At 40.5% G+C, this 26,257-nt stretch overlaps 1 protein-coding gene across 3 annotated transcripts in view; it reads right to left on the bottom strand.

The window, feature by feature from the left end:
• Positions 1 to 26,257, bottom strand: part of TCEA1 (transcription elongation factor A1) — a 59,433-nt gene that overhangs the window by 10,324 nt on the left and 22,852 nt on the right. For all 3 annotated transcript variants that reach the window (XM_003902757.5, XM_017962022.2, XM_021942321.2), the window contains 6 exons: positions 25,727 to 25,832; positions 19,077 to 19,164; positions 12,672 to 12,817; positions 11,524 to 11,580; positions 8,914 to 9,068; positions 3,605 to 3,751 (listed from right to left, as the gene is read on the bottom strand). In XM_003902757.5, the coding sequence (XP_003902806.3) occupies positions 3,605 to 3,751; positions 8,914 to 9,068; positions 11,524 to 11,580; positions 12,672 to 12,817; positions 19,077 to 19,164; positions 25,727 to 25,832 (699 nt within the window). The remainder of the gene's footprint in view (positions 1 to 3,604; positions 3,752 to 8,913; positions 9,069 to 11,523; positions 11,581 to 12,671; positions 12,818 to 19,076; positions 19,165 to 25,726; positions 25,833 to 26,257) is intronic.

The following is a 26,257-nucleotide window of genomic DNA, read 5'->3' on the forward strand; positions in this document are numbered from 1 at the left end:
ATACAGTGGAATATTATTCAGCCGTAAAAAGTAGGGAAAGTCTGACATATACCACAACACAGATAAATCTTACAGATATTATGCTAAGTGAAATAGGCCAGTCACAATAAGACAAACATTCTATGATTCTACTTATATGAAGTACTTGGTATAGTCAAATTGTGAGAGACAGAGAGCAGAATGGTGGTTGTTGGGCTGGGGGAGAGGGGAATAGGGAGTTACTGTTTAATGGGTAAAGAGTTTCACTTTTGCAAGAGGAAAAGCATTCTGGGGACTGGATGTACAGCACTGTGAATGCTCTACTACTGAACAGTACACTTAACTGGTTAAGATGGGAAATTTTAGGTTTTATATATATATAAATTATACAAATATATATAAATATTATATAATTTTATTATATATTATATAAATATATAAAAAATATATATATATTCTACCACAACTTTTGTTTAAACTTAAAAAGAGAATTCAGCAAGAAAAAAGCTAATATGATTTTTAAAAACTTAATCTATACAAGATTATAAATTTCTGAAGTTCTAAACTGAAGAGAATTACCAGAACCAAAGGTCTCAAAAACAGAAAGGTTATTTCTCTGAATGAAGATGACAAAGCATTATTAAAGTTAAATGCTATTCTTAAGTTTAAGTTGTGGCAAGAACCTAAATACTAACAATGCTGCATTTAGAATAAGGTTTATTGAAATTCCATATGAGATGATAAAATCCCAGTTTATCACCACTTCAAAGATCAAAGGTTCATGACACCAGTAAACTATTAACATGCCTTCCAACTCAAAGGCCCAAAGGAAGACAAAGCAGCACTATTCTCAGAACAGCAGCGTTCTGCTCACTTAAGGCCTTCAGATGAAATGGTTTGAAAACTCTGCTATACTTTCCATATACTTAATTCTGATATCCAGGGCCCCAAAAGTGGACATGAGGAATCTTTTGCTCTCTGGGAAAAATTTTAATCTCCTCTTGGGTACACAGTAATCAAGAGTTACACTTATTTCTTTTACATCTGTTATTTCCATGAGAACTTTGAGAGTTCTCTATCTGAAGAGAACACTTTGTGATTCTAAGAAAATCATACTGGCTTCAACTTTAGGCTGGGTTCTTTCTGCTAAAAGAAACAAACTTGGTATTTACATTTTTTGTCTTAGCTATTTATAACTCGATTACGTAAGTATATCACTTCTACTGTTTACATTTTAAAGAAGCTTTAACTTTTAAATAACTTTCTATTTATACTTAATACTTTCTAATACATGGCATTTTTAGGGTACAATTTGTATTGTTAAGATATTTCTACCTGACTAAAAGAAAATAGAGCAATTCAAACTCAGAATTTTCTGAGACCACTTTTATCAGTGCTGATGCATTTTAGTAGCAATCAGTAGTAAAACTGCTACAAAATGAAACATGGAAATACACAACTGTGACTTAATGAGACTCAAACAGGTAAAGGACTTCGGACTGGTTAAATGAAGTATATCTGAAAATGGAGACTACATGTCTGTAAATAGTAGAAAAGAGGCAGAAGCTCATATAACATTCTACCATATGTGTTTAGAAAAAGGAAAACAAAGGCCGGGCGTGGTCACTCACACCTGTAATCCCAGCACTTTGGGAGGCCGAGGCGCGTGGATCACAGGGTCAGGAGATCGAGACCATCCTGGCTAACATGGTGAAACCCCGTCTCTACTAAAAATACAAAAAAATTAGCCGGGCCTTGTGGTGGGCGCCTGTGGTCCCAGCTACTCGGGAGGCTGAGACAGGAGAATGGTGCGAACCCAGGAGGCGGAGTTTGCAGTGAGCAGAGATGGTGCCACTGCACTCCAGCCTGGGCAATAGAGCGAGACTCCGTCTCAAAAAAAAAAAAAAGAAAAAGGAAAACAAAAATATTTTCATGTATACACATAAAATACCTAGAACGTTTCACAACGAACTAGTAACCTTGCTTTACTTCCAGGGAGGGAGAACAAGGCGGCCACAGGCAAAAGTGGGAAGGGAATTTTCTACTCATAACCTTTTGTACCTTTTGAATTTTTAACCACAAAAATAACTACCAACAAAATTTGTTTTGCCGCCCTTTTAGAGTTTAGTGATGTTATTTTTAAAGTGCTTAATGTTCTATCAGTGAAAAAAATCAATTCCCCAAATCTACTGTCTGAAACAGATTTTCTAAATATTATCTCCCTTAAGGAGACAATCTTGAGCTTACAGCAGATGATATAGCACAAAAACCTATTTGGCAAATGAAATTAAGACAGTGATAAAAACAATTTTCTTATATGTACATGCAACCAAAATAACTATAGCATAGTTTTCAGTTGTTGAAGAATAAAATGGCTAGTCATATCAGACATAAATGTAAGTTATCAATATTACAAAAAAGGAACAAATTATCCAGAAGCCAGTTAAGTCTAAAGTACCCATAAGACATGTGGAGGAGAGTGAAGAACTTTCCTTATACAGTCCTGCAAAATAAAAAGGATTATGGCCAATTTACCTAGTAACTAATACAACTGCTTATGAACTTTTAAAAAAGAACAAGGTCATTTTATTAATTCCTATATTTTATAAATTTTATTTGACACAGTTTTCACAGTAGCTATTTCCATGACAGTATAGATATATCAAGTTGGTTTTAGTTAACTAGAATCAGTATTAAGAAAGCATTCTGGCCAGGCAAAGAGGCTCAAGCCTGTATTCCCAGTACTTTGGGAGGCCGAGGTGAGAGGATCACTTGAGTCTGGAAATTTGGGATCAGCCTGGCCAACACAGCAAGACCCCATCTCCACAAAAAAAAAAAAAAATAATGTTTTTAAAAGAAATCACTCTCATACTTAAGAAAGAAATCTTATCTCCTCTTGAACTAGTCCCCAGTTACCCTTTCCATGGTTTTGCTTTCCATGGTTTCAGTTATCTGTGGTCTGAAAATATTAAATGAAAAATTCCAGAAATAAATAACTCATCAGTTTTAAACTGCACGTTGTTCTGAGTAGCATGAAGAGAGCCTGTACCATCCTACTCTGTCTCACTTGGACTATGGATCATCCCTTTGTCCAGTGTATGTCACTATAATGCTACCTACCCATTACCCATCCACATCATCAGGGCTCGATGAGGCAGGACCACCTGAAGCAGATGAGCCTCCTTCTGATGGATCATCAGAAGGTGAATAGCAGCCTAACACTTAAGTCACAATGCCTACATCATTCACTTTGCCTCATCTCATCAAATGAACAGGGGTGAGTACAGTGCAAGACACTCTGAGAGACAGAAAGACTACACTCATATTTCTTTCATAACAGTATCTTGTTATAATTATTCAATTTGATTAACAGTTATTATTGTTCATCTCTTCCTAGGCCTAATTTATAAATAAAACTTACCAGTACGTATGTATAGGAAAAAACACGGTATACATAGGGTTAGGTACTATCTGTGGTTTCAGGCATCCACCTGGGGTCTTAGAACATATCCCTCCATGGATAAGTGAGGGACTACCATACTGGTAACTATCTTTGCTATTTATTTTAAAACAGGAGCTGCAAGCATTTTTATATAAAAATAAGAATCTATAAACAATCACAAACCTGTGTGTAAGTGCAATTCTTCTTTTTACATTTGCCACATGTGAACAAGTCAGTCTGGGTCCCACCAGTCTTGGCCATCTGATGCTCTCTGATGGCTTCTTTGGTCAAGTTTTTCCGCATCTCTTTCAGCTCATCACTAGCCATTTCCTATTAGGTAGGGGGCAATACCACTCAGTTATAGACACCTTCTATACATATCCTGAATGATATTTTGATCAATTAGCCTAATCATAATAATAAACCACATATCAACCTTTAAAGTTTTAAAAGCATTAAATTAATATTTTTCCTCCCAGGGCTTGTAAAAGTTTAATTCCTTTTAAAAATTTCTTCAAATACTTAAAAGTTTACATGTGAAAATTGGACTTAAGTACTGTTTAAAGGCTACTGAAACCACCTTTGCAAAGATTATGATAGTGAGAGAAATCGAACATGGCTGACTCCATCTTGCTTCTAGTGCCACAGGCTGGCTGTCTTCCCTCTTTCCTGGGCACAGGCCAAGCTAACCATGGGAGGAATTTATAGTTTAACTTTGATGCAAAGATGGTAACAGTCCTTCCCTAAAACCAATGCCTCTTCGTTCAGAGCCTGAGATCACCTTTGCAAGACTAATGAAAGGCCAGAGGATTAGGATTATGGGAGCGGCCTGAACTCTACTAAAATGTAGACATAGTTTCTATAATCCCTCACTGCTTAGGAGTCATGTGGCCAGAGGGCACAAAGTGTGTGACTTCCCCGATTGCTCCTACAGGTAACATTGTTATTGTAGAACCTGAGATTGGTTTTTTTGAGATGTTTTTCAGACTGAGCCCTCCAGAACTCAGGCTCCTAACCCAGAGATACAGAAGGACCAGTTCCCACATCCCAGTGATTACATCCCCAACCAATCAGCAGCACTCATTCCCTAGTCATAGGAATAGTCTCCACCAACCTATCCTTGTAAAACCCTAACCTCCCAGTCTTCAGGGAGACTAATTTGAGTAATAACTTCGTCTTCTGCATGGCCAGTCTCGTGTTAATAAAACTCTTTCTTAACCGCAATAGTGCAGTCTCAGTGAACTGGTTTTGTGTGTGTAGTGGGCAGGAAGAAGCTGTTGTGATTACACTATGAACAATGTAAACCTACAACGAGTACCTCTAGTATCCAGATTATAGTCTTTAATACTATTGCCTACACCCCATCCCCAAAAGAAGTCAGAGATCTCTGGAGCAATGTCTGATTCCAGTTTTGAGGCAAGAAATGTACAGAATATGCCAGGGTCATCTTCTTGTGCCAGTTTTTACTAGCTAGTTTTACTAGCCAGTTTTTACTAGCTAGTCATACTTTGCTTTATCTTGCTCTGCGCTATTGTCCTTCATTTTACTGCACTTTGCAGTTACTGCATTTTTTACAAATTGAAGGTCTGCAGCAATGCTGTGTTGAGCAAGTCTATTGGTGCTATTTTTCCAAAAGCATGTGCTCGCTCCATGTCTCTGTGTCACATTTTGGCAATCCTCACAATATTCCAAGCATTTTCACTATTATTATATCTGTTAGGTGATCTGTGATGAGTAATTTCTCATGTTACTATCATTGTTTTGGGGGCACCACTAACTTTGACCACATAGACAGTAAACTCGACAAATGTTGTGTGTGTTCTGACTGCTCCACTCTTTCCCCGTCTCCCTTCCTCTCCCTGGGCCTCCCTACTCCCTGAGACACACCAATATTGAAATTAGGCCAATTAATAACCCTACAATGGCCTCTAAGTATTCAAGGACAAGGAAGAGTCAACATGTCTCTCGCTTTAAATCAAAACCTAGAAATAAGGCTACGTTTAGTGAGGAAGGCATGTGGAAAGCTGGGATAAGCCAAAAGCTAGGCCTCTTACATCAGTTAGCCAAGTTGTGAATGCAAAGGAAAATTTCTTGGAGGAAATTAAAAGTGCTACTCCAGTGAACACATGGATAATGATCAAAATAGCCTTATTGCTGATATGAAAACATTTTAGCGGCCTAGACAGAAGACCAAACCAGCCACAACATTCCCTTAAGCCAAAGCCTAATCCAGAATAAGGCCTTAACTCTTTAATGCTGAGAGAGAGAAGGAAGCTGCAGAAGAAAAGTCAAGAGGCTACCAGAAGCTGGTTCATGAGGTTTAAGGCAAGAAGCCGTCTCCATAACACAGTACAAAATGCAAGGTGAAGCAGCAAGTGCTGATGGAGAAGCTGTGGCAAGTTATCCAAAATACCTAGCTAAGATCATTGATGAAGGTAGCTATTCTAAACAACAGATCATCAATGTTGATGAATATTGGAAGAGAGTGACATCTAGGACTTTCACAGCTAAAGAGAAGAAGTCAATGCCTGCCTTCAATGCCTCAAAGGACTTTGAATGACTCTCTTATTAGCGGCTAAGGCATCTGGTGACTTTAAGCTGAAGCCAATGCTCATTTACCATTTAAAAAATCTTAGGGCCCTTAAGAATTATGCTACATCTACTCTGTGTTCTATAAATGAAACTACAAAGCCTGAATTACAGCACATCTATTTACAGCATGATTTACTGAATATTCTAACCCCACTATTGAGACCTACTGCTCAGAAAAAAGATTTCTTTCAAAATATTCCTACTCATTGACAATGCACGTAGTCATCAATATACCTAGTCATCCAATAGATCTGATGGAGACATCCAAGGAAATTAATGTTATTTTCATGCCTGCTAACAACAACATTCATTCTGCAGTTCATGGATCAGGAGTAATTCTGACTTACTTTTTTTTTTGAGATAGGGTTTCACTCTGTCGCCCACGCTGGAATGCAGTGGCGCAAACTCAGCTTACTGAAACCTCCACCTCTCAGCCTCAAGTGATCCTCCCAACTCAGCCTCCTGAAGTAGCTGGGATTACAGGAATGCACCACACCATGCCCAGCTAATTTTTCTTTCTTTTTTTTTTTTTTTTGTAGAGATGGGAATTTGCTCTGTTGCCTAGGCTGGTCTCCACCTCCTGGGCTCAAGTGATCTGCCCATCTCGGCTTCCCAAACTGCTCAGATTACAGGGTGTGAGCCACCATGCCCAACTGACTTTCAAGTTTTATTTATTTCAGAAATACTTTCTGTAAGGCTGCAGTTCCTACAAAAAGTAGGAAAGATAGATCTGAATAAAGTAAACTGAAAACCTTTTGAAAAGGATTAACCATCCTAGATGCCATTAGGAACATTAGTGATTCATTGAGAAGAGGTCAATATATCAACATTTAGAGGAGTTTGAAAAAAGTTGACTCCAATCATCATGGATGACTTTGAGGGCTTTGACTTCACTGAAGAAAGCAATCACAGAGGGGCCAGGTGCAGTGGCTCATGCTTGTAATCCCAGAACTTTAGAAGGCCGAGGCGGGTGGATGACCTGAGGTCAGGAGTTTGAGACCAGCCTGGCCAACATGGTGAAACCCTATCTCTACTAAAAATACAAAAATTAGCTCGGCATGGTGGCGGGAGCCTGTAATCCCAGTTAGGAGACTAAGGCAGGAGAATCGCTTGAACCCAGGAGGCGGAGGTTGCAGTGAGCAGAGATCACACCACTGCACTCCAGGCTGGGCGACAACAGTGAAACTCCGTCCCCCACCACCAAAAAAAAAAAGTAACCACAGATGTAGTGGAGAAAGCATGGGAAGGAAAATTAGAAGTGGAGCTTCAAGATGTGACTGAGTTGCTTCAATCTCATAATAAAAGCTGAACAGATGAGATGCTTCTTGTGGATGAGCAAAAAGTGATTTCTTGAGATGGAACCTATTCCTGGTGAAGATGCTGTGAACATTGTTGAAATGACAGCAAAGGATTTAGAATAGTACATCAACTTAGTTGATAAGGCGGCAGCAGCATGTGACAGCACTGACTCCAATTTTGAAAGAACATCTACTATGCATAAATGTTATTAAACAGCATCGCAAGCTACCAAGAAATATTTCATGAATATTTGCTCCATCAATGCAGCAAACCTTATTGTTGTCTTATTTTACAAAATTACCACAGTCACCTCAACCTTCAATAACCACTACCCTAATCAGTCAGCAGCCGTCAACATCCAGACAACTCCCTTTTCCAGCAAAAATAGTACAACTTGCTGAAGACTCAGATGATCATGAGCAATTTTTAGCCAGGTGTACACTGTTTTCTTAGGTGTAATGCTATTGCACATTTAACAGATTATAGTATAAGCATAACTTTTATATGTACTGGAAAGTCAAACAATTAGTGTGACTCTTGTGTGTCACTTTATTGCAATATTCATTTTATTGCAGCAGTCCAATCCAAACTTGCAACATATCTGAGGTATGTTTGTGTACAGAAGAAAAATTCACTCTCTTGAATGTTTACTAAAACAGTGAAATTGTAGATACAATATAGCTAATATCTATGAACAACCATGTCTATAAATAGCAAGCTACAAATTTCATTTTTTCTATAATTCCCTATTAAAATTTAAGAAATAATCAATAGGATGGGCACAGTGGCTGAAGCCTGCAATCCTAGCACTCTGGGAGGCTGAAGCAGGAGAACTGCTTGAACCCGGGAGGCGGAGGTTGCAGTAGCCATTGTATCCCAGCCCGGGCAACAAGGCAAAATTCCATCTCAAATAAAAAAAAAGGAAATAATCAATATGATGTAACCAATTTTATAGTGTTTAACCATGAAAAAAGGTTAGCACTTACAAAGTTTACTTGCAATTAGAGATTCAACTCTCTGGCTCTACATGAATTCATAAAAAGTAAAACAATTGGCAGCCATCTGTGGTGGCTCACGCCTGTAATCTAGCACTTTGGGAGGCTGAGGCGGGCAGATCACCTGGAGGTCGGGAGTTCGAGACCAGCCTGACCAACATGAAGAAACCCCGTCTCTATGAAAAATAAAAAAATTAGCTGGGCGTGGTGGTGCATGCCTGTAATCCCATCCACTCGGGAGGCTGAGGCAGGAGAATCGCTTGAACCCAGGAGGCAGAGGTTGCGGTGAGCCAAGATCGTGCCATTGCACTCCAGCCTGGGCAACAAGAGCGAAACTCAGTCTCAAAGAAACAAAAAGTAAAACACGTTTGTTTTTAGACAATAATTTAACGTAATCACATTAAAAGCATGGAAACAGCTGGAGAAGGAGCAAAGTACTGACAAAAGATATAATCACCTTAAGTATTTGTCTAGTATATATCAGAATAACTAACAGAAATTTATTACATATGCAATATTTACATAGTAGTCTATGATGATAATAGGCTTTTTACACTTCACAACACAGAATCACATTATAGAAACCTCAGATTCATACATACTCACCTCTGCTGTCATTCTAGCAAATAAGTCAGGAGGAATATTCCCACAGAGGACATTTTTCCTTAAATTTGGATTTTTTGCATCTTTAAGATTTGATATCCTACTTCGTACTCTATTTTTGTATTTCATGTCTGTATTCCTTATTTCTTGATATATAGGTACCAGGCCGTTAAGGAAAAAAGGTAAAATTATAAAAACAAGATCACTTTTTTTTCCTATTCTGCCAAAATAAGAATTCCTGAGGCTGGGCACAGTGGCTCATGCCTCTAATCCCAGAACTTTGGGAGGCCAAGGCTGGTGGATCACGAGGTCAGGAGATTGGTACCATCCTGGCTTAACATGATGAAACCCCGTCTCTACTAAAAATACAAAAAGATTAGCTGGGCGTAGTGGCAGGTGCCTGCAGTCCCAGCTACTCAGGAGGTTGAGGCAGGACAATCACGTGACCGGGGAGGCAGAGGTTGCAGTGAGCTGAGATCAAGTCACTACACGCCAGCCTGGGCGACAGAGCGACACTCCATCTTAAAAAAAAAAAAAAAAACCTGAAATTTCTAAGCAATTCACAACAACTGTTTCCAGTTTCCAGTTTAGAGTATGTTAAAAACAAGGTAGTATATCTAATTCCTTGAACGGTAATTGGCAAATAATAGTGATACTACTTTTACACTGTAAACTAGTTGTTTGCTTGTTTGTTGTGAAGGCGGGTAGAAAGTCTCACTCTGTCACCCAGGCTGGACCTCAGCTCACTGCAACCTCCATCTCCCGGGTTCAAGCAATTCTCCTACCTCAGCCTCCCGAGTAGCTGTGATTACAGGCGCCTGCCACCACACCCGGCTAATTTTTGTATTTTTAGTAGAGACAGGGTTTCACCATGTTGGCCAGGCTGGTCTCAAACTCCTGACCTCAGGTGATCCACCCATCTCGGCCTCTCAAAGTGCTGGGATTATAGGCGTGAACCACCGCGCCCGGCCTAGTCATGTTTTATTTCCTAAATGTTTAGTGCCAGCAGTATGCAAGTCAACAGGGTTTCAAAAAGTAACTCAAGTACTCAACATGAGAAAGCATATGTTTGAAAAGGAGCTTGAACTTATTCAAGCTCTACTTGCCCAAATCTGAATTCTACTAAGGATCCTAAAAGTCTCTTTGGTTACACAGTTCCCGTAGGGTCTCTGAGAAGAGACCATTCAACATGGCCATGAGGGTTCATCTCCTCCCCCTGCTCAGCAGGAGCTACCTCTCAGCAGGCTCTTTTCCCCAGAAGAGGTCACTGCCAAAGCTGAACCCTGGAACAGCTCCCTTCCTAATACGGCCATTTCCTCAACTAGGACAATCCCATGTTACACAGCCGCCTAGATGCTCCCTGCCCCTACCCACACACAGTATCCCTTTCCTGAAGCCCTTTCCCGGTACTCAGCATGAACAGGCTTCCTCTGGGATAATGAGCTCAGGTGACTGTGTGTGCTCTGAGGTCCCCCTAACTGAGAAGTCTTAACATTTACGTGCGTATGCTTTCCATGCCCTTTTGCACAACTTAAGTTCAGACACTACATTCTCAATTTACAAGGCAGAAAATTTTAAAAGCCATCAATACTGTACTTTGCTTTTGAATAACAGGAAAAACAAGACAAATAAAATGATATAGATGTCCCTCTCCTTTCCAAGAAAACAATACAATTAAGACAAAAAGTGAAGAATAAGACTTTGAATTCTATACCAGCAGGAAAAATTAAACTAGCAGATTTCTTAAAACAATTATGACCCCCCCTTGAAGTTGTGTGACACCGAGTGACTTGTCTGGCTGGTAGCAGAAGTAACAGATGTCACTCCTTGGCAGTAGTTTTGAAAGCCAGTATGCAATTTATCCCTTTTACCTTCTGCCACATCACCAGCTCACAATGGCCACTCCACCGGCCTCGTCCTAGAGGACAATGACCCAAAGCCCAGAGTCCTCAGCTAGCCTGTGCTGAACATATAGGACAAATAAATTCCTATTTGTCCAGTTTAATCTGTGAAAGAAACCTTTGTGGTGTTAAGCCACTGAAATTTCAAGGTTGTTACCAAAATATAACACAGCCTATCCTGCCAAGTACATGAAGTCAATCTTGGACACTAGTGTTTTGCTAGGAAAGAGAAATTCTTTAGGTTTTTGAATTGCCAATGAGTTACACCCATGTTCTCATGTATTTTGTAATCTCTTCTAATTATGTTATCGGTTTGCCTTTCTCATTCTCAATCACATTTTCACTCTCCTGCTATCTGAATCAATTTTACCAGGGATTTATATACTTCAGTTTCCAAAGAGCCAGGTCCTTTCAAACTTCGCTGTTCTAGTTCATTCAGCTTCATCATGAAGGAAAAAGTCTAGCGTGGTGGTCAAGATCATGGGCTTGGAGACAAATTCCCTACACTGGAATCCCAGCCTTGTCAGTGTCAGGCTGTGTGATCTAGAACAATGACCGATCCTCTTCTGCTTCTGTCTTCTCTCTGTAAAATAGGTTGAGAGCACCTAATTCACTGAAAGGACTACCGCAGGTAAAACCGTGCCTGGCACTTGTATATGTTCAATAAATATTACTTATTAAAAAAAATTATGAATATACACACAAAGGATATCTTCTTCAATTTGAGATCCTAATTCTTCCTCATCAGCTCCAATTGCAATGTAGTCATCTAAAAACAGGCATAAAGAATTGTCAAGTTATTGTTACAGATTAAAAGAAAATTCTAATACCAGGTAATTAAACTGCATACCTATTTCTTAAACCCCATTTGCCTGACATAAAGAAGCCGTTCAGTTTAGTTGGTTAGAATCTAGTCACTTCACTGCCAACTAGACTCCTTTTCTGGGCTTCACCTGATACCCACAGTGCTCCTGCACTGACGACTCCTGATCCCTCAGGCACAGGAAGTAACTGATCTAGCAGGCAATTCATCTTTCATAACTCCATAAATTCTGGCTGCTCCAGCAGAGAGTAAAGAAAGTTACAGAAAGAACTGTCTTCTCTCCTGTGACTCAGGCTTCAATGCAAAGAAACCATTCATTTAACCTGCCAATCACATATACAGACACACTCAGAAGACTCCTATACGAATATTCAAAAGAAGGAAATAAACTAGGGAGAGAAAAAATATATATATATACATATATATATAAATAAAAATAAAGAGACAGTAAGGAAATCAAAGTAGAAAGGGCAGAGTAAGGAGAAATACAGATCAAAGTAGCCATGATGCGGAATGAGAGAAAAGAAAAAGGATGAATTCGTATAAAATGATAAATATTCCTGTATATAAAACTTTAAAGCCAAAATGTTACATGTTAATACTGGATACTTTCAAATTAAATTAAGCTCCCATACATAAATCAAGACTCATCCCTCTCTTAAGCAGAAAATGGAAAACGCTCATACTGTATGTCATACTATTTAACAATTCAGTATTGTTAACTCTCAACCTAAGATCAGCATACACAGTTTGCAGATTAAATTGTGGGGAAACAAAAGATTTGTGAGAAAAAAGTATACATTACTATGAATTCAGGGAAAACATCCATGTATTAGAGGGAATCTATTTCTTACAATTACATAGTAATAAGCAAATGCCCCAGTATTTCTCCCCCTCTCCCCCTTAATCCCCGAGCTAAGCAGCAGTGGGTGGGCTATCCACAGGGTGACACTCATCAAACAGTAATATGGAGTTGGAGATGGCAGTAGTTGGTGGTGGTGACCAAAGGGCTAAGAAATAACATGCACTGGACTTACCCCCTGTTCGAAGAGCTGCCGCAAGCATCTCCCTACACTTCAACCGCACAGAATCAGAAGTGCTTGGTGCCCGAGGAAAGGATGAAACGTAAGTATCTCGAGCATTTGTCTCATCCTTTCTGTTGCTTACATTGCCGCTGGAAGTACTGAAATACGCACACAAAAACACCACAAAAAGAAATCAAGAACAATCCTCTCAAAGTAACAATATTACTATCATGCTGTAAAAACAAAATTTGGGGCCTAAATAAATGACACAGTATCTCAGTGACCTTTATATGAGGGGAAAAAAATTGCCTGCATACAGATTAAAAAGAAGTTAAAAAGTTTACAATTTAGTAAAGAGACAAGTATCGTGCCTTTTTTTAAAAACTAAACATTTTATCTTTGATTCTCATTTTAAATATTAAGCAATATTTTTAATAGAGAAAATACCCATTATAGTTCAGTAAAACAAATGAAAAGCAATGATCTTGGTATAAGGAGAGGGATGAAGGGATGGGACCAGAGAATGACAGCTTTCTCTTTTTTTTTTTTTTTTGAGACGGAGTCTCGCTCTGTCGCCAGGCTGGAGTGCAGTGGTGCGATCTCAGCTCACTGCAAGCTCCACCTCCCAGGTTCACGCCATTCTCCTGCCTCAGCCTCCCGAGTAGCTGGGACTACAGGCGCCCACCACCACGCCTGGCTAATTTTTTGTATTTTTAGTAGAGAGGGGGTTTCACCATGTTGGTCAGGCTGATCTCGATCTCCTGACCTCGTGATCCACCCACTTCAGACTCCCAAAGTGCTAGGATTACAGGCGTGAGTCACTGCGCCCAGCCTTTTTTTTTTTTTTTTTTGAGACGAAGTCTTGCTCTGTTATCCAAGCTGGAGTGCAGTGGTGCCATCTCGACTCACTGCAAGCTCCGCCTCCCAGGATCACGCCAGAGAATGACAGCTTTCAACCAAAACTAGAGACAGAGAGAGAGAGAGAGAGACAGAGAGAGAGAGAGAGAGAGAATGCTAGAAAAACCCTGTTTCACAGGGCACGGTGGCTCACACCTGTAATCCCAGCACTTTGGGAGGCCAAGGCAGGCAGATCACTTGAGGCCAGCAAATCCAGCCTGGGCAAAATGGCGAAACTCCATCTCTACTAAAAATATAAAAATTATCTGGGCATGGTGGTGCCCGCCTGTAATCCCAGCTACTTGGGAGGCTGAGGCAGGAGAATCGCTTGAACCCAGGAGGCAGAGGTTTCAGTGAGCCAAGACTGCACCACTGCACTCCAGCCTGGGTGACACAGCAAGACTCCAACTAAAGAAAAAAAAAAGAGAGAGAAAAAGAAAAAGAAAAACCTTGTTCCACTTAGATAGTGAGGTCCCCAGTGAGACAAATACCATGTGTACTGATGAGTCGTGAGGCTACAAAATGGTGTGTTTCTCCCCAGAAACATCACCTCAGTATGAACATTTGGGAAGTTTTATAATTTTCCAGTCAACCTAATTCTTTCTTTCTTTTTTTTTTTTTTTTTTTTTTTTTTTGAGACAGAAGTCTGGTTCTGTAAGCCCGAGGGCTGCTGGAGTGCAGTGGCGAGATCTCCCAGCTCACTGCAAGCTCCATACTCGGGTTAAGCCATTCTCCTGCTTCAGCCTCGGGGTAGCTGGGACTACAGAAGCCCGCCACCTGGCCAGCTAGTTTTTTGTACTTTTTAGTAGAGAAGGGGTTTCACCCGTGTTAGCCAGGATGGTCTCAGTCTCCTGACCTCGTGATCCGCCCGTCACCGGCCTCCCCAAAGTGCTGGGATTACAGGCTTGAGCCACTCGCCCGGCCCTAATTCTTTCAATTGCTTCTGAGTAGCTTCTTACACTGGATTATCACTAAAATGGGTTCTTTCCAAAATAATCTTCGTGATTACAATTAAGCTTTATCGCATTTAAGACAGCTGCAGTAACCCTTTTCAAAGACTGATTAAATCATCCACCATCCATAGATGTGACTTGCTACAATGCTGCAAGAACATACTCCCTTGCCTTCTCTCCAAAACATAACCACTGTTAAACTTCACAAACAGGTGCCTGTGGGTAAGATGGTCATTAATACCTTCTAAATTTAGTCAGTTCCTTTTCGAAGCCTTCAGTGATTTCCCCCTGTATTCCCAAAATATTGATTCACACAGGTTTGTATACAATGACTTTTCAACATTTTTCTCTCTATCAGACTGAATTTCTCAAGAACAAAAACTAGGATTTACTTTTCTTTGTGTTTTCATTATGTAGCATAATGCCTGTCAGTGATAAACAAATGAGCAAACCAATGTTTAAAAACCCATTTCTTTTTCTTTTAAGACTCCAGCCTGAGCAACTGAGCAAGACTTTTCATAGTGGTGAACAGAGCAAGAGTTGTGCAGTGCTGCCATCATAGCTCATGCAGCTTTGAACTCCCGGGTTTAAGCAATCCTCCTGCCTCAGCCTCCTGAGTAACTAGGACTACAGGTACATGCCACCATGCCCAGTTAATTTTAAAAATATTTTTTGGCCAGACAAGCTGGCTCATGCCTGTAATCCCAGGAGTTCAACAACAGCCTGGACAAAATAGTGAGACCCGGGGTTGCCAAACATGGTGGTATGCACCTGTGGTCCTAGCGACTTGGGAGGCTGAAGTGGGGGGCGGGCTTGAGACTAAAAAGTTGAGGCTGCAGAGAGCCTTGACTATGCCACTGCACTCTAGCCTGGGTAAAAGAGCAAGACTCTGTCTCCAAAAAACAAAAAACAGTCCAACAAACAAACAAACCTTTTGTTTTTGGTAGAGAAAGAGTCTATGTTCTCCAGGCTGGTCTCGAACTCCTGATCTCAAGTGATAATTCCGTCTTGGCCTCCTAAAGTGCATTAGCCACCGTGCCAGGCCCCAAAACCCATTTCTTTTCTTTTCTTTTTTGAGACAGAGTCTCATTCTGTCACCCAGACTGGAATGCAGTAAAACAATCATGGCTCACTGCAGCTATGACCCCCAAGCTCAGGCAGTTCTCCTGCCTCAGCCTCCCAAGTAGCTGGGACCACAGGCATGTGCCATCACACCTGTCTAATGTTTTTTATTACTTGTAGAGACAGGGTCTCCCTATGTTGCTCAGGCTGGTCTCAAACTCCTGGGCTCAAGTGATCCCCCACCTTGGCCTCCAAAAGTGCTGACATTACAGGTGTGAGCCACCACACCCAACCAAAAACCCACTTCTTAAACACTTTGATTAAATGCTTTTGCTTCTCTGTGTCTGCAGCCAAATGCTACGCAGGAACCAAGAACCAAGGGAAACTGCCCACACGGACTGAGAGAAACTTTTCCTCACTAGTTTCACTATTGCTGGTCCCAGTTCCTACATTCTGATACTTCTCAATCCTCTTGCATTTCTGTGTGTGTGTTGGCAGGGGGGGGGGCAGGGGGGCATGTGTAGATAGATACCAATCAGTTACTTTACCAGACTTCATATACAGTAATTTTCTTTTGCAGACAGGTTCTATACCTACACATCAAGCACGTAAAACTGATAAAAGACAACAAGAGGACGGGCACGGTGGCTCACGCCAGTAATTCCAGTAGTGTGAGAAGCCAAGGTGGGCGGATCACTTGAGGTCAGGAGTTTGAGACCAGCCTGGCCAACATGACGAAACCCCATCTTTATTAAAAGTACAAAAATTAGCTGGGTGTGGTGACGTGCACCTCTAATCCCAGCTACTCGGGAGGCTGAGACAGGAAAACCGCTTGAACCTGGGGGGTAGAGGTTGCAGTGAGCCAAGATTGTGCCACTGCATTCCAGCCTGGGCAACAGAGAGAGACTCCATCTCAAAAAAAAACAAAAAAAAACAAAAAACAAAAAAAACAAGGCAGGGCGTGGTGGCTCACACCTGTAATCCTAGCACTTTGGGAGGCCAAGGCGGGAGGATCACCTGAGGTCGGGAGTTCGAGAACATGGAGAAACCCCGTCCCTACTAAAAATACAAAATTAGCCGGGCGTGATGTACATGCCTGTAATCCCAGCTACTTGGGAGGCTGAGGCAGGAGAATCACTTGAACCCGGGAGGCAGAGGTTGCAGTGAGCCAAGATTGTGCCATTGGACTCCAGCCTAGGCAACAAGAGCAAAACTTCGTCTCAAAAAAAAAACAAAATAGGCCGGGAGCAGTGGCTCAAGCCTATAATCCCAGCCTTTGGGAGGTCAGGCAGGCAGATCACGAGGTCAGGAGATCGAGACCATCCTGGCTAACACGGTGAAACCCCATCTCTACTAAAAAAAACACACACACAAAAAAACTAGCCGGGCGTGGTGGCTGGCGCCTGTAATCCCAGCTACTCGAGAGGCTGAGGCAGGAGAATGATGTGGGCCCAGGAGGCGGAGCTTGCAGTGAGCCGAGATTGCGCCACTGCACTCCAGCCTGGGCGACCGAGCAAGACTCCGTCTCAAAAAATAAAAATGAAAAAAATAATAATAATAATAAAATAAAATAATAAAAACAAAGACGAGAGACTGAGGAACTATCCCAGATTTAAGAAAACTAAACGGATATAATTTAGAAAAAATTGCATAAACTTTATTAACAACCACTGCTTAAGCCCACCTTTGACTTACCTCTTTTAATATAGTTAATATGTTTAATATATATATTTAATATAGTTAATACAAATACCAAAAACAGTGTACAAGACATTAACATAAACATGAGCAGTGCATGATCAATTTTGGGAAAATATTGAGAAACGAAGTTAAAATCGGCAGTAGCCTTAATGTCCTAAATACCTCAACACGGCTGGGCGCGGTTGCTTACGCCTATAATCCCAGCACTTTGGGAGGCCGAGGCAGGTGGATCACCTGTGGTTGAGAGTTCGAGACTAATTTCGCCAACATGGTGAAACGCCGTCTCTACTAAAAATATAAAAATTAGCCAGGTGTGGTGGCATACACCTATAATCCCAGCTACTCAGGAGGCTGAGGCAGGAGAATCATTTGAATGTGGGAGGTGGAGATTTCAGTGAGTCGAGATCCCGCCATTGCAGCCTGGGTGACAGAGGAAGACTCTGTCTCAAAAATAAAAAATAAAAAAGGCCAGGCACGGTGGCTCACGCCCGTAAATCCCAGCAATTTGGGACACTGAGGAGAGTGGATCACCTGAGATCAGGAGTTCAAGACCAGCCTAGCCAACATGGCAAAACCCCATCTCTACTAAAAACACAAAAATTAGCCAGGTGTGGTGGGCGCCCGTAATCCCAGCTACTTGGGAAGCTGAGGCAGGAGAATTGCTTTGAACCCGGGAGGTGGAGGTTGCAGTGAGCCGAGATCATACCGCTGCACTCCAGCGTGGGTGGCAGAGCGAGACTCTGTCTCAAAAAGGTATGTGGCCCCTCCCCACCAGAATTCCTGATTCAGTGGTTACCGGATGAGGCCTGAGAATCTGTATTTCTAACAAGCTGTCAGGTTCTCTCCTCTTCCAGGGACCATACTTTCGAGAACCATTGCTTTAAATCAGTGTTGACAGTTAACCTACCAGGTTCCCAAGAACAGAGGAACGATTTGTATTTAACCAACTATGCGTATGGCAACATGTCCAATACTGCATAGTTCATGATATGTAATAGGAAAGAACACATGCAAAGGCCTCATAGGAGGTGAGGGACAATCTGAACTCTTCGTTAACGAACTTCACATTTTAAGTTCTTATAAAAAATTGCTTTTTTTTTTTTTTTTTAATTTAAGGTCTCACTCCATTGCTCAGGCTGGAGTGCAGTGGCATGATCTTGGCTCACTGCAACCTCTGCCTCCTGGGTTCCAGCAATTCTCCCACCTCAGCCTCCCAAGTAGCTGGGACTACAGACACATGCTGCCATACCTGGCTAATTTTTTTTTTTTTTTGGTAGAGAAAGGGTTTCACCATGTTGGCCAGGTTGGTCTCAAACTCCTAACCTCAAGTGATCCTCCCACCTCAGCTTCCCAAAGTGCTAGGATTACAGGTGTGAGCCACCGTGCCTGGCCACAAATTGCTAAATTCGAAAGGAAGAAAAAAAGCATGCAAAAGAGAATGAGATCAAAATGAGGGCCAAAATAAATCTAAAAAAGAAATGTGGTAAATAGAGGAAGTAATCATTTGAATCTCTAATTACTACCTCTATTATCAATTTTATCAGTGCCTACCCCAGCAATCCCATTCAATTAAACTTGTTAAGTACAATATAAATAACTACTTATTTATTCAATGTCTTCTACCTCTCAAATGTTCAAGAAATCTGAAAAAAAATTAGAATACTTGGCTACATACATTTACTAATTCCATTTGATTAGAAAACAAAAAAAGGAGTGTAGATAGGGGAACATTAGACGGGGAGAATTGATGCAGGAAGTAAAACTATGACTTTCAATATAAATAAATGTCTATACTGTGAAGTACCTTTCTTCTCTTGCTTCAGGGCTGTTCTGTGATGTAATTGCAGGTTCTTTTTTCTTTTCGTCAAGGTCTTTCTCAGTTGATGGCCCATCTGAAAATTATGAAATCTCTTAAGTTGCTAGCATTTGTAAAAACTAAAATACTGCATGTTAACAGGCTATTTGCACAACAACATGAACTAAAACCCTAAGTTTCCTACAAGTAGATGAAGTTTGATTAAGCTATTAGCATATGTACTGTTTTTCACAATGCAAGTTCAGTCAACACTTCCAAATAAATTCCCTCATTTGGTGGGAACTACAAGTTCATATGCCATGGGAACCTAAAGGGAGGAAAGTATATGGAACAAAGAGGTGGGAAGAATATGGAAATATCTGCACTGCTACTTTAAAAATGAAAGCACAGGCCAGTGAAGTGGCTCACGCCTGTAATTCCAGCACTTTGGGAGGCTGTGGATCACCTGAGCTCATGAGTCTGAGACCAGCCTGGGCAACATGATGAAACTCTGTCTCTACAAAAAATACAAAAATTAGCTGGGCTTGGTGGTGCACACCTGTAGTCCCAGCTACTTAGGAGGCTGAGGTGCGAGGATGGCTTTTGCCTAGCAGGTGGGGGCTGCAATGAGCCAAGATCACGCCACTGCATGCCAACCTGGGCGATAGAGCCAGAACTTGTCTCAAAATAAAGCCAAATAAAATAAAAATAAAAGCATAAAGCATACACAGCAATACTGTTTTAATAAATTTCCATAAAGTTGGAAAATTTAAGGTGGTATCCAAAATATAAATATTTCTGGTATGGGTAAACAAAAAACACTTTCATAGAAAATACCTCAGGATGAGTAAGACCTACCCAGCACCTTCTCTATCTTAAATGATCTATAAAGTAATACAGAATGCACAAGTTTTAAGACCTAAAGAGGTGGCTGGGCATGGTGGCTCATGCCTGTAATCCTAGCACGTTGGGAGGCCACAGCAGGCAGATCACGAGGTCAGGAGATTGGGATCATCCTGGTTAACATGGTGAAACCCCGCCTCTACTAAAAAAATACAAAAACTTAGCCAGGCGTGGTGGCACACACCAGTAGTCCCAGCTACTCAGGAGGCTGAGGCAGGAGAATCGCTTGAACCTGGGAGGCGGAGGTTGCAGTGAGCTGAGATCGTGCCACTGTACTCCAGCCTGGGCGACAGAGAGAAACTCTGTCTCAAAAAAAAAAAAAAAAAAAAAAAAGGTAAGCAATGAGATATTATGAAATAATGTACATAAAATAGGTTGAGTCGGTGCAATATTTTAACAGCCAAAAGAAACATTCACTTTTAAATCAATCAACACAGCCTTAAATTTTAAAACTGGTACCTGCCTGGGGTCGGATGTGGTGGCTCACACCTGTAAACCCAACACTTTGGGAGGCTGAGGCAGGTGGATTACTTGAGATCAGGAGTTCGAGACCAGTCTAGCCAATATGGTGAAACCCTGTCTCTACTAAAAATACAAAAATTAACTGGGCATGGTGGTGCAGACCTGCAATCCCAGCTGAGGCTGAGGCTGGAGAATCATTTGAACCTGGGAGGAGGAAGTTGCAGCGAGCCGATATTGTGCCACTGCACTCCAGCCTGGGCGACAGAGTGAGACTCTGTCTCAAAAAAAAAAAAAAAAAAAAAAAAAAATCGGTGCATGCCTGTAGTCCCAGCCACTCAGGAAGCTCAGGCAGGAGGAACGTTTGAGCCCAGGAATTTGAGGCTGCAAGGAGCTATAACTGCACCACTGCACACCAGCCTGGATGACAGAGTGATACCCTGTCTCAAAAAAACAAAACAAAAACAAAACACACAGCCTTGAAGCTAAGTTCAGAAAACGTTTGGGTCTACCATATAAAGTACACCAGTTAACTACGTTTTACTCACTACATAAGCAATAAAGGCTACATAAATAATTTTTTTCAATTCTTCACATCTCTCTGTATAGAATATAGAAGAAACTATATCCAACTGGATAGCAGGATCACCTAGGGAGCCTTTAAACATATCCTCATGCCAAGCTCCAAACCAGATCCATTCAATCCAAATCTCTGGCAGTGAGGCGCAAGCATCATTATTTTTTAAAGTTCCTTAGACAGCTCTAATATATAGTTATCTGGATGAGAATCACTGATAAGAGAAAGGTTCAAATCACAACTGGAGAACTCATCTTGTAAAGCTGAAGTCTGTCAAACCTAAAATACAATTCAAGCCCTCTGATAAAACGTGCACATACACTTTAGTTTTCACATAATTTTGCTGCTCCTTTTTATTCTCAATAGTTACCTTGAAGACTCAAATCCCAAAGAGGCTATAGTATTGTAACCCTGAAAACAGAAGTAATAATGACACATGGCAAGGACTAACAAATGGTCCAAAAGTAATAGGGTAGAAAGCATTTAAAAGGGAAAACTGATGTAACAATGAAATATGATCCAGCAAGGATCCAATGCTGCCAAAGGGACACAGAACTACCTCACACACTGCTCTGGCACAGTGAATTAGTACAATCCTTTTGGAAAGCACAGCAGTAAGAGGCATGAACAGCCTCAGAAGCATCCCTACTATCTGATATGGTGTTGTGGGCAACACAGCTCAGCTAGCAGGGAAGGAAGTGCTCCAGCTCTGGACTCCAGCTGTCTGCAATCAAGTCCCAGCTTGGCTATTCACCACCGATTCAACTGTGTGCTAGGTATTTAACTGCTCAATGCCTCAGATTCCTCATCATAAAATGGAGATTATATTGGCACCTACCAAATTGGATTGTTTTGAGGATTAAATGCATTAATACAGGTCAATGCTTGACATATCTTAAGTATTCAAAAATGTGCTACCTAGTAGCAGTAGTAGTAAATGTAGAAATCTAGCTAACAATGTAAAGAAAAAGCTTTAGGCAGAAAGATGTCCATCAAGACATTAGTTACAACCGCCACAAAGTTAAAAACAATAACAAATCTAACAACAGGCAAGTGAATAGTATAGTCAACTGAATAAATTATTCTGAAACCAATAAAAATAGTAGTTATGATAGAAAAACAAAGTATTTTCATTAAAAAAGGTAATATAAATTAAGTACCCACACAGCATAGGTAAAATTATAGTAGCGGTAAAATTTATGCAAATTAAATTTGAACAGTAATGTATTACAATCCATTGTACAGAAAAGGAACCTGCAAGTCTACACTAACAGATAAATAGCTAAGGGATATAAAGAAGGTTGTTATTTTTTTTTTTTTTTTTTTGAGATGGAGTCTCACTCTGTTGCCCGGGCTGGAGTGCAGCAGTGTGATCTTGGCTCAGTGTAAGCTCTGCCTCCTGGCTTCACACCATTCTCCTGCCTCAGCCTCGAGAGTAGCTGGGACTACAGGCGCTCACCACCACACTCGGCTAATTTTTCTGTATTTTTTTAGTAGAGACAGGGTTTCACCGTGTTAGCCAGGGTGGTCTCGATCTCCTGACCTCGCGATCCACCCGCCTCAGCCTCCCAAAGTGCTAAGATTACAGGCATGAGCCACCGTGCCTGGCCAGAAGGTTCTTCTTCTAAAGAATGATGATTTTATAAGTACTGAAGCAGAGGAGTCAGAAAAATCACAATTTTGCAACTACCACTACAAAGACTGGTTTGAGCAAAAAAATCAACAGATCCTAAATTGGGAGGGGAAGAGAAAGATCTGTTAAGGTGTAAGACAGTTTCAGGATCTTAAAAGTGTCTCCCACAGAATGGCTATTAGCTACAAGAGGAAAAACAATACACTATACAGTGTAGCTTTGACTGGATTCTCAAAATTACCATCAATGACTTTGGATATGATACCTTGAGAAGGATATAACATGCTTACATAGTATTCCAACTGTGAATGTACAACCTGATCTATCATGAGAAAAAAGCAGGTACACCTCAAATATGGAATATGCTATTAAAAACAAAGGATGGGCCAAGCGCGATGGCTCACGCCTATAAATCTAACACTTTGGGAGGCCGAGGCAGGTTGGATCGCTTGAACCCAAGAGTCCAAGACCAATCTGGGCAACATAGTGAGACTCTGTCTCAAATAAATAAATAAATAAATAACAAAGGAGGGCAGTGGCAGATACCTACAGTTCCAGCTACTCAGGAATCTGAAGTGGAGGACTGCTTGAACCCAGGAGCTGGAGGTTAGCCTAGGCAACATAGCAAGACCCTTATCTCGACACAAAACAAAAAAAGTGGTGGGGAAGGAGGGGAATAGGGGAATAAACCTGCTTCAAGGATCCAACTTAAAAACATGGGAAATTCTACCTTGAATATATTTCCTACTTTACTTTTAAACCAAAATCCAATTCTACTTTGCATTCATTACAACCGGTCATTTTCTGCATATTGTATAACATATCCAAGTTCCATTTTTTAAGCTCATTATGAATTTGATAAAAATCTCACTTTGCATAATTTGATAAAACACTCACTTTGCATGAAAGTATTTTAAAATACACATTAGTGATAGTTACATGAATGTATACATAGGATAAAATTGCTCAGAAGGACACATGCCCCCACACATACACTAGTGCCAGTAAAAACTGATGAAATCTGAATGAGGTCTGTAGATTGTATCAATGTCAATTTCCTGGTTGAGATTCTGCATATGAGAGTTATGCAATATTACCACAGGAGGAAGCTGGATAAAGGGTACATGAGATCTTTCCGTACTTTTTTTTTTTGGTAATTTTCTGTGAGTCACTTATTATGTCAAAATAAAAAGTTAAACTCCACATGTTCAGGAGGCATACATACTTTCTTCTATAGGAAATGACCTTGCTTCTTTTATCCCTACTTGAGGCAGGGGACCAGGAATGAGGGGGAAGGGGCAGGATATATACACACACATACATAAAATTTTAAAGCATGGCCCACAAGTAATTTTTTTTATTGGGTTTGTGCAATTAACGTGAAAGACAAAATTGCATTTAATTTTCTTTCCTTTCAAATTTTACTTTTAGGAAATATATCAACAAAAAATTGACAACTCCAAAATAAGATTTAAGGGGAGGGAATTCGTATTTGTTGGGCTAGGACCCTATGTACATTTCTTACAGAGGTGATAATTGATAGTGAAATATCACAGACCAAAAACAAACAAAAAGTAAAATCATGAACCCAAGTAAACAGGTTGGTCTTCAAATGAGAAAGGAACATTTCTGCCTTGGGGGAAAAACAAAGGAGAAGGGGTACTTGTATTCTTCAAAATGTCAATTTCATAAAAGATAAAGAAAAGCTTAAGAATGATTTCAAATTAGAAAACTAGCTATGTGAGGCCAGACTCGGTGGCTCACGCCTGTAATCCCAGCGCTTTGGGAGGCTGAGGCAGGCAGATCACGAGGTCAAGTGATTGAGACCATCCTGGCTAACACGGTGAAATCCCATCTCTACTAAAAATACAAAAAATTAGCCGGGCATGGTGGTGGGCACCTGTAGTCCCAGCTACTTGGGAGGCTGAGGCAGAAGTATGGCATGAACCCGGGAGGCGGAGCTTGCAGTAAGCCAAGATCACACCACTGCACTCCAGCCTGGGCAACAGAGTGAGACTCCAACTCAAAAAAAAAAAAAAAAAAGAAAACTAGCTATGTGATCCTGAACTGGATCTTTTCCTGGAGGTGAAAAGAAAAAAAAAAAAAACTATAAAAAACATTATTGGGACAACTGACAAACCTGAACATAAACCACAAAATACTATACCAATGTTAAATTTCCTAAATTTCTTTCTTTTTTTTTTTTTTGAGACGGAGTCTCGCTCTGTCACCCAGGCTGGAGTGCAGTGGCCGGATCTCAGCTCACTGCAAGCTCCGCCTCCCGGGTTTAGGCCATTCTCCTGCCTCAGCCTCCCGAGTAGCTGGGACTACAGGCGCCCACCACCTCGCCCGGCTAGTTTTTTGTATTTTTTTTTTTTTTTTTTTTTTAGTAGAGACGGGGTTTCACCGTGTTAGCCAGGATGGTCTCGATCTCCTGACCTCGTGATCTGCCCGTCTCGGCCTGCCAAAGTGCTGGGATTACAGGTTTGAGCCACCGCGCCCGGCCCTAAATTTCTTATACTATGATTCCATAAAAAAATAAGCTTGTAGTAAGGAAATATACACAAGTATTTAAAGGGTAAAAGAGCATGATATATTCAACCTACTTTCAAATGGTTCAGAAAAAAATAATTTGTGTATGTGCAAATAGAGAAAGCAAAAGAGAGAATATGATAAAACAAATATGGCAAATATTAAAAATTGATGATATGGATGAAGGATACAGCATTCTTTCTATCATCCTTGCAAGTTTTCTGTAAGTCAAAAAATTTCAAAAACCATTTCAGAAGGTATCCACAACCTTTCCCATAAGAGAAAATTCTTCTTACTGAAAGAGTTTATCCAGCTGTGTCAAAAGTTAAGAAAGCCAAATTTGACTAGCCTAAAAGGCAAAAAAAAAAAAAAAAGCCCTAAAGGTCAAATTAACTCCCCTTGCCTTTATTACGAGGCACTGATTTCAGTGTATCTAGATTCATTAAGAAAAAAATGTAACCATTAACTAACTGTAAAATGTTAATGGTTAATGGTTATTAACCGTTTGAATAAATCTCAACATCATAAATATACGTAAGGGAAGATCAATGATACCTAATAATTTTTTCCAGGATTTGATGAGAGACTTTGCCAAAGATGTAACTTCTTCGTCTGTACTCTGCTTGCGAATAGCATTAACTGACATGCCGATTCTTGTGGACTGCAAGGCAATAACAAAAAAATTATGTATACCAATTTTATTTTAAACAAACTAGTATTTCACCCACATTCTTTTCTTTCCCAGATTCCTGTTTCCATTCTAGAATTTTAAAACTTCAATTATTTGGATCCTTATAATAGCAAACTATATTAAGATACATACATCTTCAGATCAAATAAGTCCTAGACTCATTAATGTTCTTATCACCAAGATCTAAAAGCATAAAATTTGCTACTGTAATAAGTCTGGTTAACTAGAAAAATGAAATCAATCTTTCCACAAGGGAGAAGTGAAGATAAATGAGGATAAAATATAAAATGTTGTATGTAAGTCAGGCTGAAGCAATCATGACTAATACACGCATTTCTTTGTTTCTATACATTCTTCTACATGGATTACTTCACAGAGCACCAGCTGCAAATGAT

This window comes from Papio anubis, chromosome 8 (assembly GCF_008728515.1).
Source record: "Papio anubis isolate 15944 chromosome 8, Panubis1.0, whole genome shotgun sequence".
In the NCBI taxonomy this organism is placed as follows: domain Eukaryota; kingdom Metazoa; phylum Chordata; class Mammalia; order Primates; family Cercopithecidae; genus Papio; species Papio anubis.